This window comes from Magnolia sinica, chromosome 15 (genome assembly GCF_029962835.1).
Source record: "Magnolia sinica isolate HGM2019 chromosome 15, MsV1, whole genome shotgun sequence".
NCBI classification, from domain to species: Eukaryota; Viridiplantae; Streptophyta; class Magnoliopsida; order Magnoliales; family Magnoliaceae; genus Magnolia; species Magnolia sinica.
In genome coordinates, this window is record NC_080587.1 from 50,955,633 (window position 1) to 50,977,596 (window position 21,964).

The following is a 21,964-nucleotide window of genomic DNA, read 5'->3' on the forward strand; positions in this document are numbered from 1 at the left end:
TCCCACTTCCATTCAGCTATGGGCATGGGCTGAAGCAGTCTAGGAGGTCGGCGATGCTCTGCCTTGACCTGCTGACACATGAGACAACAGGATACGAACTCAGCAATGTGAACCTTCATGTTGTCCCACCAGTAGGATCTCCTCATGTCTTGATACATCTTCGTGCTACCTGGATGCATCGCAAGCTTTGAATTATGGGCTGACTCGAGAACCTCCCGTCTCAAGTCAGGAACGTCTGGGACACATAGGCGGCCACGATATCGTAGGCCCCCATCTGAACCAACACTCCACTCGGAGTCCTCATCTGTATGAACCCGCTCTCTCATCTTCGCCAGTAGCTCATCATCTGCCTGAGCTGCAATGATCCTATCATCAATGAGGGGCTGTACTCGAATGTGTGCGATAACCTCATACGGCTTTTCCACCGTGAGTTTCTGCTCAAAGTCTCGCACAAACTCCATCATGTCCCATTCTGCTATCATTAGCGGAGCCGCAAACTCTATAGTCTTCTTGCGACTCAACGCGTCTGCTACAAGGTTTGCCTTGCCCAGATGGTAGGAGACCTCGAACTTAAAGTCCTTCAAGGTTTCGATCCATTGGCGTTGCCTCATATTCAAGTCACGTTGAGTGAATATATACTTAAGGCTCTTGTGGTTGCAAAAGAGCTCGAACTCCTCTCCATAGAGGTAATGTCTCCAGAGCTTTAGTGCGAAAATGACAGCTGCCAACTCTAGGTCGTGTGTAGGGTAATTCTCTTCGTGTTTCCTCAACTGTCTCGAGGCATATGCAATCACCCTGTCCTTCTGCATAAGTACACAACCCAGACCATTGCGAGAGGCGTTAGTATATATCGTATACTTAATCCCTTGCTCTGGCAATACTAGCACAGTGGTGGACGTCAACTTGTCCTTCAGCTCCTAAAAAGCTGTTTCGGCCTTCTCATTCCAGGCAAACTTCAAGTCTTTCCGTGTCAACTGAGACAACGGTCTGGCTATCTTCGAGAAATCTAATATGAAGCGTCGATAATAACCTGCTAGGTCCAGAAAGCTTCTCACCTTAGTAACCGAACCAAGCTGCTTCCAGTCCTGAACTACAACTACCTTAGCGAGGTCGACTGCTATCCCTTCCTTGGACACCACATGTCCTAGGAACTTAACTTTCTCTTTCCAAAAGTCACATTTCTTATACTGCGCAAAAAGCTGATTCTTCCTAAGAGCATCCAAGACCACTCTTAAGTGCTCCTCGTGCTCTCCCCGACTCATAGAGTATATCAAAATGTCATCGATAAAGATAATGACGAATTGGAACAAAAACGGCCGAAACACCCTGTTCATCAGATCCATGATCACGGCCGGTGCGTTCGTAAGACCGAACGACATCACAAGGAACTTGTAATGGTCGAAGCTAGTTCTGAATGCGGTCTTCTACATGTCTTCATCCTTGACGCGTAACTGATGATACCCTAACTGCAAATCTATCTTCGAAAAGTGTCGTGCCCTCTTCAACTGATCAAACAGATCATCGATCTTGGGAAAGGGATACTTGTTCTTCACTGTCACCTGATTCAACCTGTGATAATCTATACATAATCGCAAGGAACCATCCTTCTTCTTGGCAAACAGAACAGGTGCTCCCCAAGGGGACACACTAGGTCGAATAAAGCCCAAATTCAACAAGCCATCAATCTGCTTCCTCAATTCCTCCATTTCACTCGGAGGCATGCGATAGGTGGGCAATGAAATAGGTGTCGCACCAGGCATGAGATCGATGGTAAAATCAATCTCGCGCCGAGGGGGTAATCCAGGAATCGTCTCGAATACATCCTCAAAATTTCGAACCACTGGCGTGTTTTCAAGCGCCGAACCAGCAATACTCTCCAACAGAGAAGTATAACAACCAAATCGGGAAGGGTAACTGACCTGAACAGGGAAAGTAAATGTCTCGCCCTCAGGTCCATGGGCTGTCACCAGTCTAGCCTCACAATCAATCTCTGCTCGCATCTTCGTGAGCCAATCCATGCCCAAAATGACGTCGTAATGATATAGAGGTGCGACAAACAAGTCAACTAGAATCGATCTGCTCCCTAGATCTATCGAACAACCCATACAAACCCTGGTAATATCAGAGGAGGTCCTTGTAATAGTAGTGAGAGTCACTCCCTTCATAGTAACAGTGCCCAAACTCAAGCGCTTAACTGCCGCATACGATATGATAGAGGTAGTGGACCTAGTATCCACCAACAAGAAGATGAGAATACCTTGGATGTGAGCTGAAACCTCAAAAGATCTCGGTGCTAAGTCAGCCCTAGGCACTTCAGCTGTAAGCGTGTGAACTCGAGCCTACTGTGGGCGATCTGGCGGTGGTACTATAGGCCATTGAGGTGACTTGAAGTGAGGTACGGAAGGTCTGAAAGATGGGTGAGCTGGTGCTGAACGAAAGGGTGGAGTTGATATGACCTGAGGCATCGGACGGCTGATCCTCTATGGCGGCGTAAATCCACTGTCTCGCATTCGCGTGAAGCAATTACGATCCAAATGCCCGATTTTCCCATAGTATGTGCAGCACAAATCTGAACCCATCAGCTGAGCCAGCGACGCTGCACGTCTCGGAGGAGAATCTGCCAGTGGCCTCTTGCCGAGAAATGGTCTACTCGGAAAGTCAGGTCGAAGTTTGGGAACCATAGGTGCTCGTATACAGGACAACCTGTCCCCGTCCTGCTCAGCTCGCAAGGACATGCTCACCAACTCAGCATAAGAAGAGATGCTAGCACAACACATCTTCGATCGAATCTCAGGCCTCAGCCCCTCAGAAAAATGCCGCATCTGCATCGGCTGATCACTCAAAAACAAAGGAGCATACCTACCCAGCTTCATAAACTGGTTCTCATACTCTGTCACCGACATCCCTCCCTGACGGAGGTGAAGGAACTCACTCTCCTTCTCGTGTCGGTAAGTGACTGGAAAATACTTCTCGTGGAAGCGAGTCTCAAACGCCTCTCACGTCCACACAAAACCCTCCGTAACTGTGCGGAGAACACTATCCCACCATAAACTGGCCTCCTTCTCAAATATGAAGGAGGCAAGTTCGACCTGCTCTGCCTCAGAATAGTGAAGCGGCCTTAGCATCTTAGAGATGCGGTCAATCCAGTACTCGGCCTCCTCAGGTCTATGAGTATCCGCGAATGTGGGAGGTCGTAAGCGTTGGAATCGCTCAAATGTGCCGCTAGCACTAGCGTTCCCAGATGGGTGCATAGGTGAAGCAGGTGGAGTCGTCCCCATCGACTGAGCAAAGATACCAGCCATGGTAGATAAAAACTGCTACTGCTGCTGCTGCATCAACAACATCATCTGCTCTAGCCTATTAGGAGGTGGAGCGGGCGGAGATGCATAAGGCGTCGACGCAGATGCACGATTCTGCTCAGGAACCGAAGGTGTGACTGGAGGAACCATAGATGGTGTCATGGGAGTCGGCCCAGTAGCGAGGCCAGTAGCTAGCTGAGAGTCTGGCCCAGCACCAAAATGAGACGGGCCTGACTGGGGGTCCGTCTGGCTATTGCCTAGGGGGGAGGCCTCGTTAAGCGACTCTCCCAAAGAGAGACGGGCTGAAGTCCTCGAGCCCTTAGGAGGTATACCTTACATTCAATAGAGGGTGCAACCTGTGAGATTTAACATCCACATAATCTACCCACACAACATTCACATCACAACTTAAGAAAAACAATATGCATTTCATTTAACAAAATTGTCGCAATACAAGAAGTGCAGCATTGCATGGATCGCAACAGAGAAAGCATGCGAGCTAATACAACTTAAGCTTCAAACAACAAAACAACTTCCAAATTACTACGCCTATAACGGCTACACACAATAACAAGCAACAAAACAGGGCAAAGGATGACTACATATGTGACTACTCGTCGAAATCTGGTGATGGAGGAGGGGAACCCTTATCCTGCAGGCAACACAGGATAGATTTTAGATTGCGAGTCACTTTCTTGAACTTATGTTTCATGAGGCCCCGAAGATCCATAATGTCCTATCGTAAGACAGCCTGACCCTCCTCAAGTCGAGCTATACGGGCATCCCTAACGGCCTGATCCGTGCCCTGCTTCGGTGCCGTAGGAGGAAAACTCTCACTCATGTCCTGGGCCTCCACTTCTTCCTCGTCCTGCTCTTCTTCTTCTTCTATTTCAGCTCCACCTTATTCATTACTCTCTTCCTCTTCGCTCTCAGTCTCATCCTCACTTTTTTTAAGTAGAGCTTGTCGTCGTGGTGGTCGAGGCCCGATGTCAATTTGATTAAGAATCGTCTCATTGATGTAACAGACAGGTACCAGCCTTTCCGCCCCAAGTCTGTAGCCAAACTCATGTACAATCTTACATATGAGTCGGCCAAATGGGAGTGATTCAGTCCTTCTATTCGAATGTGCAATAAGGACTATCTGTCGCAAAATGTATGTAGGCACACACATCTTCTCTCCTTGCCCCACCTGATACAAGAAATCCACCATCAGGCACGTGCACTCACTACGGTTGCTCCACCTAGGATAGACGTTGAATGTGCAGATGTGGTGAAGCAAGCGGAAGTCGTCCGTCATGTTGGTTGCTAAAAGGCTTCTGTTAGGCTGCCATTCAACCGGACAACCACAAATGAACCGCGTGCGGCGATCCCTTTCACACACACTACTCAGATTCTTCTCACTTGCATGAACCTCGCCAAGCGGCACATTTAGAAGTTGGGATATCAAAGCAACATTGATTGTGGCCTCCCGATCTCTTCCATAAGGGATCTTCAACTGCAATGGCTCCAGCAAAGGTTCTCGAATGTGGGCATAGAAAGCTCGGACAGTACCCACATTTGCGCGGTATTTGCCCTCAAATAGCAGACCCCACCTGGTCTCTTTCAGGCGCTCAAATAAGAGATATTCTCCAAATAGCCACTCATCTACATGAGCTTCAAAAGGGACCCTACGGCCCTCATAAACTCCATGATATGGCTCCGCCAACAAAGTCCTTCTAACAGGAGCTTGAGGATCGAGTTCCCGCTTTGTCTGAAACTCTCAAGTGGCGGTTGTGCTCTCGGCGGTGCCTCTCGGCCTCCTTGAATGGGTTGGGTGACTAAGCCTAGCTTCATCTACGGGAACTCTCTTCTTCCCCATGAAAAAGAGAATAGTGAAAATGGAAAATATGGCCATCACAAGCTCGAATAGGGCCATGAAAAATGAAAGAAAAGAGGGAAATGGAAGGAATGATGGGGCTTCCACGAATTTGAGACTCAAAGTAGGGATTTGAGTGCTCAAATGAAAAGAAAAGAAAGAGAAATCAGCAATGGAGGTGGGTTTTGAGATAGGTAGAGTGAGGGTGCACGAAAATGGAAGAAGAAAGGGTTTGGAGAGGGATTTTTTTGTGGGGTTGTGAGAGAGATTTCAAGAAAAGGAAATCTTGGAAGGGTGATTTGTGAAGGAAGGAGGGTTTGGGAGAGGTTATAAATGTTCGACCGTGGAGGAGTGGGCCACACTAGGCCTTAGCTGCGTCGGCCCGCGGGGCGGCGAGGGCTTGCCGAACCGGCGAGAGCCCGCCGGTCTCTGGAGTGTTTGGCAAGGGCTAGCCATTTGGGTGAAGTCCTCCTATCCCCAGGGTCAGAACATGATGTGGGTCCCACCCTGAGTCCCCCTGAAAATGCCCCAATTGGGCCCCTAGTCCGTTCAACTCATTTCAGGTCACTTTGAATAGAACCTGATACAGATTCAAGTTTATAAGATTTTTAACAGCTGGGATGGGATGATACACGGTCTAAACCTATCGATGGATGGTCTAGAAGTGATTTGGGGTTATTGTGTGTGATCAAGAGTGTCTACGGACTCGATCTCGGTGATCGTTTTCAGTAAACTTTTGTCGATTAGTGCAACTGGGAATCCTGCATTGTTTCTAGATTTATCTCGCACCCTCCTACGCTAAGGTGGCATCAGCGTGCATTGTGTGACCATAACTTAGGTCCGGTTTAATCCAAATCATGCTCTGATACCAACTTGTAATGCCCTAAAATTCGAGGGTCGAGCATAACTCAGCTCCCAAGTTTCAAAACATCACTTATGCAACATATGTAATGATGAATGTATGTTGTCTGTATTAGTGCATAAAACATAAAGTAGATTAAGCCAAACTGCAAACAGAATCCAAGGACAGGTGAAATATGCAAGCAGAAGACTGAAGACATATATATATATATGTATATGTCCCTGAGATATGTATGCTTAGCCAGGTCATAATTATAAGTATTTATTTCAAAATACAAGTATCAAAATGAAATAAACCACTACAACAATAATCCTGAATCCCCGTAGCTCAGGACACGACTCACATGAACCCGCCTGAGAACTACATAAAGGAGAATGCCTCCTCGTCATCCTCATACTCCTGCTCTGCCTCATGGGTCGCATCATTATCTGTATCTAAGACAGAGTCTGGTTAGTGTTTAAATACCGTCCCAGAATTTGGGAGTGAGTAATCAACTCAGTGGAACTATACAGTAAAAGTTAACATGTTATCAATTCAATCAAGCAGTAATGATAAAGCAATACAATCAAACATATCCTAATTACTCTTGTTAATGCAAGGATGTATATAGAAATGATGCATGCCCTCGCCTGCACTCCCTCGGCGTATTCATCTTACGGTATGCATGACAACCTCCCGCAGTGCTCCACAACGCCAAGGCACATTCAATGCGGTGCATGAACATGATTACCAAGTTATTATTAGTCCTTTTCATACAGTAGGATTGGGAAGCTAAGGTACCTTCCTTATATTAATTCCCAAACGGTGATCCATTCTAGGGTCGTCAGTCTTAGACAATCTCATACGTTATTATGGTTCTAAGTCGTAGCAAAGGGATCGTCACCAATCAATGCATGCCTAATCATACCTTAGTTGCTACAATAAGGCTCGTCGCTTCAATGCAGTATTAAGGTATGCTCGAGGTCACTACAAAGGGCTCGTCACCAATCGATGTAGGCCGACAGCACGAATATAGTGTCCCATACCACTATAATCTGCTCACGAGTCTGGATTGCTCACTGGTCATTACGGGGAGGCTCATCACCCCAGCATAGGGTGACAGCTCGACCACGGTGTCCCATACCACCATGCCCGACTCATGAGTCTTAGCAGATCGAGGTACCATGGTTAACGGGATTACACCGGTAAGTTTGGTACCCTAGATTCAAACAATAGCTTCCATATATGGTAAACATCCACCGGGACAATCAGGTTACTTGACAAGCTCGACTAGCACGAGCGCACGTTGAGTTGAACGACATGAAGTGCGCAAACACTCCGTGTGGCCAAACCACTGCCGACAACCCTAATATGACTCGGGTTCGTCAAACACGTCCTACGTGACGAAAGTGACCTCAGCCACGAACTCAAAGCTTGTTATTGATTACCTGGACCATAACGTGGCCCCATACACATTCAACCATAATAGCAAACATGTTATAAAATGCAAGATAACGAGAATCCATTCATAAGTAAGGCGGTAAAATTAACAACTTGCATGAAGGAAATCAAACACATAGTTAACATGGATAATTAGACTAAGAAATTCATGGAGGAAATAGTACATATAAGGAAGTAGTTGGGATTTTATATCTCAACTCCCTCATAATTCACACCTTACTAAATACGAACTTATTCAGGCATTTTCACAAGCACTTAGACTACACTTAGCAACATACATCACATATGTCAGCCATAATACATTGTAGGGTAAATCCTTTTGACAAGGAGTTGTCGTATAAATAACAATCATATTCCTATGACAATTAATCATGGCAATCACAATGCCAAATTTCAAATGCTTACAAACATTTCAACAAACACATGAATCACACTACTTACAACATAGATTATCTATATATGTTAAACGAAACAGATATCGCATTTGGCATGTGAAATGACACCCACGTCAGTAATAAATCATTAACTGACATTGAAGGCTTTGAAAACCATAACCTATACGAATATAGTCCACACCTTAAACCAGAAATTGCGCAACGGATTCGATTTAGACAGTAAGTCTTCGTCAACGGCGAATAGGTAACCTAAGGCATGAATTAGATTAGCTACATCAACACTTAAACTATTCTAAGTTCCAAAAAAGGTTAGGGTTTAATTGACTTATCCAAAAATGAGATTAGAATCACCGGAATAACGATTCAGATGCGATGGATTAGGTATGCAGGGTAACTGGAAAGAATTCCAAGATGATTTACCAACTTCTCTCTCACTTTCTCTCTCTTTTCCTCTCTCTCTCTCTCTCTTAGCTAGGGTTTGGAAAATTCGAATGAAATTTGAGAGTGAGGGTTTAAGGTCTTTATATAGGCCTAAAATTGATGGAATTAGCCCTAGGGCCAAGGTATACTTAGGTTATAACCAAATCGAGTCTATTTCGATTCAATCGAGCGTTTCTGGAGGTCCTTTTTCTGAATGCTGTTGGACTTAAGCTCACTAATATTGGATCTTAAGCAAATTAAGTTTTCAGTCCGATCGGGTTTCCAGATTGCTCATGGTGGACCAATTTCAATTCAACGGTCACCGAAACTCGATCAGGGCTACAAACACTTTGAGATGTGTGGGCCATCTTTCTTGATCCGTCGGTGAATTTGGGTCAGAATCCACCAGTCAGAATGCTTATAATCGACGTGCAAGCGACACAACTCGGATTACTTAAATTCATATTTAATTTCTAAATAAACTCACCTTTCTCACACTCTTCACTCCAGACTCATGCAAATCGTCTCAGGATATCATCTGGACTTGATTTTCGAGATGATTGTCAAGCCCAACAAGGTGGTCATAATTGTCTAAGTTTATCGCTATTAGACTTTCAACGTGTGGTCTAGGTCCGATACAAAGTTTTCAAGTACTCCCGAGAGCAACTGGGTTTAGCGTTAAATCCTAGATTTCAGGGTAACGTAGCGCTAACGATTCTAAAGGTTTTGGGTCTTATAGATCATATTTAACGTGGTTGGTGCTAATTTTTGCAAGTAATCGAGTTTAGCACTAGTTAATTCATGTTTAATTTCTAAAGGATTGAGTCCTAAGAGAATTCTAGTTGAGGTGGTGATCGGGTCTTTGTACAGAATTTTTCGGGATGTTACAGGCCCACACAAGCCATGGATTGACTAGATTTTTATGTCTCAGTGGCACCACTATGATGTGTGTATATGATCCACTTGTGCGACCCATTGATGCCCATGGTGTAGCCCATTGATGCAGCCCACTTGATGTGTGAGGCCCATTGGTGCGGCCCGTGGATACGGCCCACTTAATGTATATTTGAGGCCCATATATGAGGACCAATGTGATGTATTCATGACCCATGTACCAAGGCCCATTGCGACGTACTGGAGGCCCATTATGATGTATTTTCGGACCATTTGGTAAGGCCCTATCAGATGTATTTTTTGACCCATATGCTGCGGCCATTATGATGAACATGACGCCCATGAGTGAGACCCATAGTGATGTGTATTAGGTCCTTGTTTGAGGCTATGGGCCCACTATATGTTTGACTCTACGTGGCCACTCCTTGGGAGCAATGTCAGTTAAATGGCCACATTGATGGGCAATGATGGTTTAATATCCACATTGTGACCTTCTATTAGGCCTTGTTAGGCCCATTCTTACCGATCCTGATTGTCATGGCCAATTGCCGACTCTGATTGACATGACCGATTTTTACCGATTCTGATTATCGATCGATCCCGATTGTCGTGGCCGATTGCCGATTTCGATTGATGTGACCGATTTTCCGACTCTGATTATCGATCGATCCCGATTGTGGTGGCTGATTGCTAATTCTGAATAACCTGACCGATTTGCCGACTCTGATTATCTATCGATCTCGATTGTCGTGGCTGATTGTCGATTCTGATTGACGTGACCGATTTACCGACTCTGATTATCGATCGATCCCGATTGTCATAGCCAATTGCCAATTTCTAATTGACATGACTGATTTGCCGACTCTGATTATCGATCGATCCTGATTGTCGTGGCTGATTGCTGATTCTGATTGACGTGAGCGATTTGCCGACTCTGATTATCAATCGATCTCGATTATCGTGGCTGATTGTCGATTCTGATTGATGTGACCAATTTGCCGACTCTGATTATCGATCGATCCCGATTGTCGTGGTCGATTGCCGATTCCGATTGACGTGACCGATTTACTGAATCTAATTATTGATCGATCCCGATTGCCGATTCCGATTAATACGACTGATTTACCGACTCTGATTATCAATCGATCCCGATTGTCGTAGCCGATTGTCGATTTCGATTGACGTGAACGATTTGCCGATTTTGATTATCGATCGATCCTGATTGTCGAGACCAAGTATCGAGGCCGACTCCGATTGTTGAGGCCAAGTCCGAGTGTCGATTTTGATTGTCGAGGCTTATCGTCGAGACCTATATGGTGTATATGCAACTCATAGTTGAGGCCCATGGTGTTATATATTTGGCCCTTGTGTGAGGCCATGGGTCCACTATATGTTAGGCTCTATGTGAGCCATTCCTTGGGGGCGATGTTGGTTAAATGTCCACATTGTCGAGGCCGATTGTCGATGTTTCGTTAACCCCGAGTATCCCGATTCATGAGTCATGTGACACAAGATATACACCTTGTACAGCCCGATCGCATCATCCGCATCCGCTTGTTATGCCGATGGGTTGACACGCAAGATAATTGGCGCATGTTAGAAAGGCTGCCTCGATATCGAGGTTATCTCTACAATAGCCCACATATGCTACATTGATGCATGATGCAAGCATCCCATGCAAGCCTCACTCATCCCTTACTCAGGCCAACCTCAAAGTCAAGGCAACCCATGCTTAGCCTTCCCTTTCTTACCAACAAGTCAAAAGAGCCCATGCCTTCCATCCCATATCCCTTACATCTCCTCCCTCTTTCTCATTTTCTCATTTCAAGCAACCATGAGATCCCAACGTCCATGGCTTCCATGGAGGAGCTAGTATGGCCCACCTTCCTACCACCCGATCCCATCATCCTAAGCCCATCTCAACCGTTGAAGTTCGTCCTTTGGAGCTCTAGATCGCGTTGGCAAAAGAAAGAAAAGGAGATCAAGGGTGGGTGTATCTTTTTGAGTTGATTTGTGGAATTTAGGGCCCACATGGTGGGACCCATCTGGATGTATGTATTGTAAAGAAGGGCCTATAGTGGCGGGGCCCCTCCTCCATCTGTCCCTCTCTCTCTTTCTTTCTCTCTCTCTTCCTCACTTTCTCTTTTTTTTTCTTCTTTTGATGGATGGCCTGCATGATATCCACACCATCCATCAAATTGGGCCCACTTTGATGAGTGTCGTGTGTCCACACCGTCCGACAACTTGGACGGTGAGACCCTCCGTGGCACATATGTATCATCCATACCATCCATTCACGGTGGAGGCCACTGTGATGTGGATTTCATCCACGCCGTACGTCTGTTTTGCCGCAGCAGCAGCCGTGAGGGTCTGACCGTGAGGTATGTGTTATAATACAGACCGTCCACTCATGGACTCCACCTTGATGTATGGACTTGAACCACACCATCCATGTGTATGGGATGGCGGGCCACACTGTGATGTATATGTTTACATCCATTCGTCCATTTGTGGCCCCCACTCGTTGCACGTGTGCAACCTCTAGACCATCTGTCATGCGCTTCTGGACACTGGACGATGGCATAATATCCATTATATGTAGATATATACAAATATTATATATATTATTTAATATCATAATATCATGGGGGCCCATGTGGGACCCACCTGGATGCATTTTTCATCCACACTGTTGGGCCCCTTTGACGCACGTATTCTATATTCATGCCATCCGTCCATCTCAGGGCATAGGGCCCACCTTGCATGCGTTATCCAGGCCGTCCGCCATCTGGACAGTCCAAACCGTCCATCCCTCTTGCTGACGGTAGGGCCTACCTCCACACGTGTGGACCCACCTACTCTGACGTATGCATTTCATCCATGCAGTCCACCGTCCACACATGGACGGTGGGACCCATGTGATGTATGCGGTTTATATCCTGGTCGTCCGTCCACTATTGAGACGTGAGGCCACCTTGATACATGTGCTGTGGGTTTCCATGATGCGTGTGTTGCGCCTGAACCGTCCATCTGTTAACGTCAGCTGGTCCATGGGACCCCTGACCATGATGTATGTGTTTCAAATCTACACCGTCGATCAGATTGTGACGGTGGGAACCCACGAGCAGTAGTTATACTGTTGTGTACATCAACAAGCTGGGTGGGTCTGATCTGTGGTGTGCCCGATCTTGTCCATCCATATGTGGCCCCACCAACAGCAGATAGCTGCTAGTCTTAACGTCAGCAATTCTGTGGGCCACCCGTGATGCATGTATTCATCCAGGCCATTCGGCCATGCACCCCACCTGGTGTGTGCTGTTCACACACGTGGATTGCACGTGATGCTTGTAAGATAATCCACACCATCAAATCTCTGGACGCGTGGACAGCACCATGATGTATGTGTTCTCCAAGCCGTCCATTTGTTTTGCCAGCATGGGACCGCGGTGATGTATTTATTTCATCCCCACCGTCCAGATGGTGCTGGACCGTGCTGGATCATGTTTGACAATACAGAATTACATGTCTAATGTTTGGACAATGCTGATCATCAGTAGTGGCCATGCGTCCCATGGATTGATGTGTACAGTGATACTCATGTTGCACTTGCAACTATTGAAATAATTTTGATGTAATCCAAGCTCACATCTGTGAGGCCCATCTTGATGTATTTTTATGACCCATTCATAAGGCCCACTTTGATATACTTGTAGTCCATTAGTGCGGCCCCTTAATACAGCCCATTATGATGTATATACAGCCATGTTTGGGGCCCAATGAGATGCATTCGAGGCCCATATATGAGGCCTAGTGTGATGTATTCATGACCCGTATGATGGGGCCCATCTGCTTGTATTTGAGGCCTATGTGCAGGGCCCACCTATGGCGTATGATGAGGCCCATTGATGCGGCCCACTTGTTGTATTTGAGGCCTATGGGTTATGGCCCGTATGATGTATCTGAGGCTTATGTGTGGGGCCCACCTGTTGTGTATATGTGACCCTTGAGTAAGGCCCATTGTGTTGTATATTAGACCTTTATATGAGGCAGCGGGTCCATTATATGTTTGGTTCTATGTGGGTCACAGCTTGAGAGCGATGTTGGTTAAATGTCCACATTGATGGGCAATGATGGTTGAATGTCTACATTGTCATGACCTTCCATTAGGCCTTGTTAGGCCCATTCTGATTATCGATTGATTCCAATTGTCGTGACCGATTTGCCGACTCTGATTATCGATTGATTCCGATTGTCGTGACCGATTTGCCGATTTGATTATCGATCGATTCGATTGTCGTGACCGATTTGCCGACTCTGATTATCGATCGATTCCGATTGTCATGACCGATATGCCGATTTTGATTATTGATTGATCCGATTGTCGTGACCGATTTGGCGATTCTGATTATCGATTGATTCGATTGTCGTGACTGATTTGCCGATTCTGATTATCGATCGATCCGATTGTCGTGACCGATTTGCCGACTCTGATTATCGATTGATTCTAATTGTCGTGACCGATTTGCCGAGTTGATTATCGATCGATTCGATTGTTGTGACCGATTTGCCGACTCTGATTATCGATCGATTCGATTGTTGTGACCGATTTGCCGACTCTGATTATCGATCGATTCCGATTATTGTGACGATTTGCCGATTTTGATTATCGATCGATCCGATTATCGTGACCGATTTGCCGATTCTGATTATTGATCGATCCGATTGTCGTGACCGATTTGTTGACTCAGATTATCGATCGATTCCGATTGTCGTGATCGATTTGCCGATCTGATTATCGATCTATCCGATTGTCGTGACCGATTTACCGACTCTGATTATCGATCGATTCCGATTGTCGTGACCGATTTGTCGATTTTGATTATTGATCGATCCGATTTGCCGATTTTAATTATTGATCGATTCGATTGTCATGACCGATTTGCTGATTCTGATTATCGATCGATCCCGATTATCGTGACCAATTTTGCCAATTCTGATTATCGATCGATTTCGATTGTCGTGACTAATTGGCGATTGACATGACCGATTTGCTGATTCTGACTATCGTTCGACCTCGATTGTTGTGACCGATTGCCAATTGATGTGACCGATTTGCCGATTTTGATTATTGATCGATTCCGATTTGCCGAGGCCAATTGTATTGGCCGATTCTGATTACCGAGGCCGAGTATCGAGGCCGGTTCCGAGTGTCGAACCTGATTGTCAAGGCCAATTTCGATTGTCAAGGCCTATTGTTGATGCCTACATGATGCATATGCGACCCGTAGTTTAGGCCCATTGTGATGTATTTGAGGCTCATGGGCAAGACCCATTGTAATGTATTCGAGCTCCGTGGGCGTGGCCCATTGTGATACATTCGAGGCCCTTGTATGGAGCTCGATGTGATGTATGTGAGGCCCATGAGCAGGGCTCGCCTGTTGTGTATATGTGTCCCTTGAGTAAGGCCCACTGTGTTGTATATCGGGCCTTTGTGTGAGACCGTGGACCCATTATATGTTTGGCTCTATGTGGGTCATTCCTTGGGGCAATGTTGGTTAAATGTCCACATTGTCGAGGTCGATTGTCGATTGGTATGTGGATACTAGGTTATGAGTATGTGATGACAGATAGCATCATGATACATGCCCATACGCATCATCTCCATGTTTGTTATGAGAGGTGGTTGATCATTGCATATGTCATTGAGCATGTTGTGTTATGAGTCTCCCTGATAGGTGGAGGTTATCTCACATGAGCATGCGGTATGTGCAGGACTGATGCATGACTGGATTGTATGACTCATGCATCTCGCATTATGATTCTGTATGCCCTAACGACATCAGGGCCGTAGCCTCCACAAGCATGTCGTGGATGGCCAAATAGGACACCGAAAATGTTTGATTCTAGCATCCGGGTGCCATAGATGTCCCTGGGTGAAAATTCCTAAACCTGATGGTACCAGAAGATAACTCCAACGTCGAGATCGAGTGTATACATGAGCGCATGAGGGCCGAATACTAGGAGGCTGCGTCTCCCACTGTGTCGTGGTCGGTTAGAAAGGAGTGTGGACTTACCCGCCCGAGGATAGGGGGCATTGATAGGCTGAGTTTGACCAGCTTGTGAATAGGTCTGCTATTGATGTGCCGGATAAGTATTGACAGACTATTGGCCAGGCGGATAGTGAGGTTTCTTACGCTTACTTGGATTGTGTGGCTAGGAGAGCGGCAATGCCATTTGGAGTGTACTAAACCCCGGTGATGATACCAGAGATGAACTGTACTGATATATGGATTTAGTAAGCAGGAGTTGTATACTCATTCATACATTCATTCATTCACTATCCACTCGGGTTGGTGGTGCACAACTATTTGTTACATGTGCCTTCGTAATGGCCAGGATTTCGGTTGGGGCGCGCTATTAACCTGAGATCAGGAATTTACCACATTGAGTCCGACTATCCAAATTTAGGTATGAGACTGGTTTGGATATAAGTCCCTTGTGATGGACCTTATAGCCTGCGATACTACGTACTATCATCCCGACTTCACACTCTAGTATGGTCATTCCATTCATACCGCATATTGCATTACATTTGCGGCATACAGCATTTTGGGTTATTGTGTGTCTGCATTTATATGGTCTACGTACGACTGACGCTATTTGTGTCACTCATCAGGAATGTATATTGTATTGCATCCTCTGCATCTGATATTTGGCTATCTATGATTCCTCATTTGCATAGTTGATTTGTATTGCGTATTCTAAGATTGGATAATTCTTGATCTTGTCAGTATTTCTACTTATTCCGATATTGTATGATTTATGGATTACCAGTATTTCCAGTATTGTATGATTGTGGCATTGTATTGAATACTTGGCACTTACCTTGTGCACATACTTACACCACCCTCTAATCTTTCTATAAGCTTATGCACGATGGATGCGTGCAGGTGATGTTAGGTTACAGCAGTGTTGAGCTTGGAGCGTACAACGGTCTTCTGGCACTTGATTTTTATTTACATTTCCTTCCAGCATTGTACTCAACTGATTATATTAATGGATATGTGATGATGATGTTGCCTTTGTGAATTGGGTAATCTTGTGGTTATGCTTATTGCAAGTTAAATGTACAAAAAAGAAATCCTCCTTATAGGATCCCAGGATCGGAATCTGTCGTATGTACGCTAGGAGCCGAGAATGGGGTACTATGGAGGCTGTCGGCATCGGATTCAGCGATCGGGATTCTTGTGAATCCGATTTTCGGGTTTGGGGCGTGACAAAGTAGGTGTGTGCTGTTCATGAGACCTTTGATTAGTAGGGGCTGTTTGGGGTAGGGATTTGTGATATCTATGTATTTCAAATCTCTCCTATTTGTTTTGTTTTTCAATGAGGATTTGCAATAGGTGAATTTCCCAAGTCCACACCTCCACACAATCCATGGATCTGGGTCAGATCTAAATCCCCTAAACAGATTATCCAATTTGGTTTGGTTGACTAGCATGCATACTTGATTTAAGATGACTTGTGGAGTGAAACTGAAAATGTTAGTTCACTAGATCTCTTTTCAAAGTGATTAATAATATATATATATATATATGGAAAGTTTAGATCTCAAATAAGCATTTCATATTTGCATGTGTGGCTGTGTTTATGTGTACAGCTCTACAGGTGTGTGGAATTGGAAAACCTCTTTTTAAATATAAAATTTCAAAAAATAACCTATTTATCACAATGTTTAAGAGAGAAGCATTCATGCCCATGGGCCTATATGACACTTAAGTGGGATATCATAGTTCTCCATAAGGTGAGACAATATGACCAGATCTTCTCCTTCAAATCAGGTCATTGTGCCCAAAAATGAGCAGGTTATTTTGTTTGGCTAACGCTGCATTGTTGTTGCCTATTTTCAGCTTACTTAGATACTGAGCCAAATCCAGGATTTCCTAGAAGAGGGATTTTCAGGTTTCTGTATAGGAGAGATTTGCTTCTCTTGTGGTTCATCTTGTGGTTCTCTTAGTTCAGGCTTGACTTGTGTTTATGGTGCAAGTTCAAGCATATCAGTCATCAATTATGCATAGTAAGATATTCAGAAGTTGGAAGTATTTCTGATACGAATAGACCCATTTTAATACACTGGAATTTTTAATTGTTTACAATTCCAGATGAATAAATTCAGTCCCATTGTAATTGTTCAAACCAACATAATACACAATTTTAACATCCAGAAAGTTATGGTCTTGTTTTCACTACTTCTATTCTTGTTACCATTCCTGTGGATTGCAGAAAGGAATTGATGAGAACTGGGCTGCAGCACTAGAGTACAATCTTGAAGCTTTTGATGGGTGGTATGAATCATCTCCTACTGATTGTGTGATCTCTAGTTTTTCTATGTCCAGGCTTAATTTTGTGTTTTTACAGGTCATGTTATATGTGGATACGGAAGTAAATGGAGTACCTTTGAAGGTCAAGGCACTATATATTATTTTTCTTTCTTTGGTCTAGGCACAATTGATCTCACAATCTTTCAGTAGGTTTTTATTGACAAAATATCATAGTAAAATACACATTGACACAGTTTTTGTATTTGTTTATGGGTCATTGCAACATGTCGATACTGTGCTATAATCAATGAAACTTGGCTTTGACTTGCTTATTTAATGTTAGTGCCAATCCTGTGATTGCTGAATTGCACTGTTGGAATCTTACAGTCATCTTTTGGTGCCTACACAATTCATTTTGTAGAGATGCACAGGTCATGTGGGATCATAAAACTGGGTGTTCAAGAGGATTTGGCTTTGTTTCTTTCCATAATCATCAGGTATTATTCTCAATCTTACATATCACTGTTTAAAAGCATGTAGTTGACTTCTTCTTCATCTTTTAAAAGCCTGTAGCTGACACATGAATTATACATGAATTTCTAAGGTGGGGCTGGGGCATGTTGAGTATTGATTACGCTAATTGTAATAGAAATGAGCCCTCGATTTATTGAAGAACCGTGATGTTTTACAATAACTAGTGATATTTTATGGTGTTTGAAGTGATGTAGAAAATATGACTTGCACTAAGAGGGCTAGTGTGCTCTTGTTTTGGATAAGAACAGGGTCAGCTATGGTCTGATGGTCTACATGTCGACCTTGAGAACCATGAACACTCAAACATAGCCTAAGGTTAGGAGCCAACGTACAATTAGCATGAGTTAAGTCTAGTCGTATATAGCATCTAACCATTGTTACTATAGTGAGAAGCAAATGTGGGCAAGATGCATATCTCATTTTGCAATATTCAATGTTTCTCATGCTAAGCACCCTCATTACCATAGTACAATGGCATGGGTTTGTGCACTTGATTACACTACAACACTACAGTACAATGGCATGGGTTTGTGCACTTGATTACAATGCACCAAAATCGTCATTTAGAAATGGTTTTAAACCGTTCCTAGAAGAGGCATCGCAAAAAAACTGGAACGGTTCAGAACCGTTTTGGGTACCGTTCCAAATTTTAGAGACGGAATTTTAGGAACGGTTTTAAACCGTTCCGGTTCCAATGATTAGCTTTAAGAAATTGCCAGCAGTCAAATTGTAGAAACGGTATTTTTCCTATAGTCCCCTTTAACCTTGACCCTTTCCAATCTCAAAGCCAAGAAGCAAACAGAACAAAATAATATTTTTTAGAACAAAACCCATTGCTCCAAATAATCCTGTAGTCCCCTTTAACCTTGACCCTTTCTAAAGGGCTCCCCATTTTTCATGAATCCACTGACCTAGTGGTTGTAGATAAGGACATGTGAACCTGGCCATTATCATTGCAATAAACTCCAACCATAGGGTAGCCCCGCTTACCCACACAAGAACCCATAAAGTTCAATTTCCACTAATGTAAGGATGGTGAAAATAATCTGTAGTATTGAATGGAACAATTCATTCATATTTAAGATAAGATGCAATGGTAATGGAATCTAACTAGATCTTGACAATCAGAAAAATATAAATGGACCTTCATAACTGAGGCTGATGAACAAGACGGTCTAAGACAAGTTTGTTAGAGGCTCATAAAAAGGTATAGGAGTGTTACCAATATGGCCAATTTTCATTCCAGACCGAGCAAGGGCCCTGAGAGCAGATTGGGCACCTGGACTGGGCGTCTTCATTTTGTTACCACCAGTTGCGCGCAACTTAATGTGCAGAGCAGTGATTCCAAGCTCCTACAAAAAGCATTAGAAAATGAACATCAACAATGAATGTCACTGCTAAAACACCATCACCGCTATCATCATCACAAACCTAGTATATATGCATGTTCTGATTTGTGATGAAGTTATCGATGTGATTACATGGAAAAACATGTAAGAATCCTAAATAACTATTGAAGAAGATTTCTAGTTCACACAATGGATGCATGTACATGCATACCAATGACCTCAGTCAATTCACAAGAGTGAAAGCAATCTCAACCAATGATTTACCAATTTCACCTAAATACCAACCAGTGAGAGTGGAAATGGAAGTACATACCTTGCAGCGTTGTGCAACACCTTGTGCTGCAAGCATGGCAGCATAGGGAGAGGACTCATCCCTGTCTGCCTTGACTTTCATCCCACCTATATAAAATAATGATGTAACCAATCATTTGAGCTTCATCTATATTAAGCAAGATGAAGTCCTAACACTGGAAATAGAATCGTAAAATGGTAGAAAATTAAATGACCAATAATCAAACTTTAAGTTTTAGGAACAAATAATAACACTGCTTTCAGATTTTTACAGCAATCTTCAAAGAAGTAGCGTCTCTTGGACATGTTTTAAGTTAATGCAGAAGGATGAAGTAATATATGGTTCTCGTTACAATTGAAATTCAAGGGCTTGTTTTGGAAGCTTGGAAAGTGTTTGGGCGGAAAATACTTTCCAAGAAAATGACATTTTCCCCTAATTGGTAATTCACTTTTTGGTGGAAAACATTTTCCAAGAATGTGTTTCCATAGAGATCTTAAAAAATTCCCAACTCTCCACCTAGTGTTTTTATTATTTTTTGTATCTTCTCTCCAAATGCTTTCTTGAAAAAGAAAATGTTACTTCCTCTCATATTATTTTACAAGCTCCCAAACAGTCCCTAAAGATCTACTTTGGCATAGGGCTGGAAACAGTTCAGGCCTGGGGTTGGCTTCGGCATGTATTTTGAACCATTCAGATTGGGCCTGAGGGGTCGGTCCTATTCAAAATTTTGATTTTGCAAGGCCCAAGACCTACCCATTGATAGCCCTACTTTAGAACAGTCAATTTCAAATGCAGTTTGTATGTTTTCTTTTCTTAATAGAAAATTGAATTTTATCCTGCAAGTTAGGAGTAAATTTATATAGCTGTTTTTATATTCTTTATAGCAAAAAAGGATATCTTGTTCACTTAAATTAGCATAGATGTTGCACCAACTCTTCTCCAAAAAGCATCTAACCAAAAAAGTTCAAAACTAAAGGCATCTCATACTGGTAATGCTGACCATGGTTTCTCTCCTAGATAAATCTATCACATGCTGCAATCCAGGGAAAAAAAAAAAGATTGGGGCCTCTGAGAATGTCAAGAGAAGCAAAAAGGAACTGAAAGAAAAGACATGGGACTTCCGATAAAAGTATCATTAAAAGATGCAAAGATGTGGGTGACACCGAAAACATTCTCTCCCTCTCTTACAGTTGGTCCAAGTGTCACATTCTCCTTCTTGGGCTCCCTAGTCTTCCTTTGTGACTGTAAAATGCCTCGCCCAAAAAAAGGCACCCAAATTAAAAATGACATTTTTATAAGATTATGAGAAAAGCAAAGCTGCAAAAGCACCATAGAACGTTTCGCATTTAATTCAAGCTTTGAAAAAAAAAAAAACTTGTCATGTGTTACATAAATGTTGCCAACGGCTAAATTTTAAGATTAGACCTAGATGACATTCAGGGCAATAAATTTGAATCATATTTAAAAAAAGAATGCATTGATTCCTTTGAATATTAGAATCTACAAACTAAAATAATTGTCAGGAATCAATACAAATGATGGGAAGTTCATTGTGTTAAGTACTAATCTATTGAACACCTTATTGGATTCAAAGAGCAACATACATTAAAAAGAAATAAATGCTTGGAACAATATCTGACCTAGAATTGTTATTTGTAATATTTTAGCATTGCCAAATGCTTCAAGAACTGGATTCGACTGCAGTCATATCAATCAATACAATGTCAAATTCTCTAAGAAGAGATGGTTTCAATGTATTTGGCAAAAATATCATGATGACTATTGAGAGAGATTACCCAACAAGCTAATGAAAGATGGATCCATCAAAGCTCCCGCTCACAAAATATTCCTCATGGAACAGGTGCCAAGCCAAGGCTAGTAAAACAATAAGCCACACATGCAACACAGTGAGTATCCAAACTTCATCACAGATGGAAAGCATTAAGATAGATATTGTAACTACAGGAACATTGGGACCTACACTAATGTCAGAAAGTGTTCTACAAAAACAATGAAACATTTTGCAAAGAATCCATACTTCATGATCTCATAAAACTGAACCTGACTTGCCCAACCCGAGTTTGGGTCACAATGGACATTTTCTTTGGAAGATCGCATCAAGTCTCCTAACCAAGAGGCTCATCATAGAAGTATGATTTTAGATTAGTGAAAATTTCCTAGTAATAAGAATCTCAGATGTAGAAATATCCATAAGAATGAAACAATTTGGTAAAATAAAGTACTTAGGTATACATCAAATGAGAACAACTTTATCAAGAGATAAGCACCGATGCAAATACATG

The 21,964-nt window shown here is 43.3% G+C and overlaps 1 protein-coding gene and 1 long non-coding RNA gene across 2 annotated transcripts; both read right to left on the reverse strand.

The window, feature by feature from the left end:
* Positions 1–19,195: 19,195 nt before the first annotated feature.
* LOC131226930 (small ribosomal subunit protein uS11z-like) lies at positions 19,196–19,763 on the reverse strand. The gene is made up of 2 exons (XM_058222631.1): positions 19,683–19,763; positions 19,196–19,372 (listed from the first exon to the last, which is right to left on the reverse strand). Exons 1-2 carry the CDS (start codon positions 19,761–19,763, stop codon positions 19,196–19,198), a joined length of 258 nt encoding a protein of 85 aa, XP_058078614.1.
* A 907-nt stretch (positions 19,764–20,670) lies between these two features.
* LOC131227141 (uncharacterized) lies at positions 20,671–21,687 on the reverse strand. The gene is made up of 3 exons (XR_009162080.1): positions 21,639–21,687; positions 21,458–21,536; positions 20,671–20,903 (listed from the first exon to the last, which is right to left on the reverse strand). It is a non-coding gene; the product is annotated as an uncharacterized LOC131227141 (long non-coding RNA).
* Between the last annotated feature and the right edge of the window lie 277 nt (positions 21,688–21,964).

Excerpts from the sequence above, each read along its gene's own strand:
- LOC131226930 (XM_058222631.1), bottom strand. The coding sequence starts at position 19,763 with ATGAAAGTCAAGGCAGACAGGGATGAGTCCTCTCCCTATGCTGCCATG. Across the intron at positions 19,373-19,682 it reads GTGTTGCACAACGCTGCAAG|GAGCTTGGAATCACTGCTCT; the intron begins GTATGTACTTCC and ends TGCTTTTTGTAG.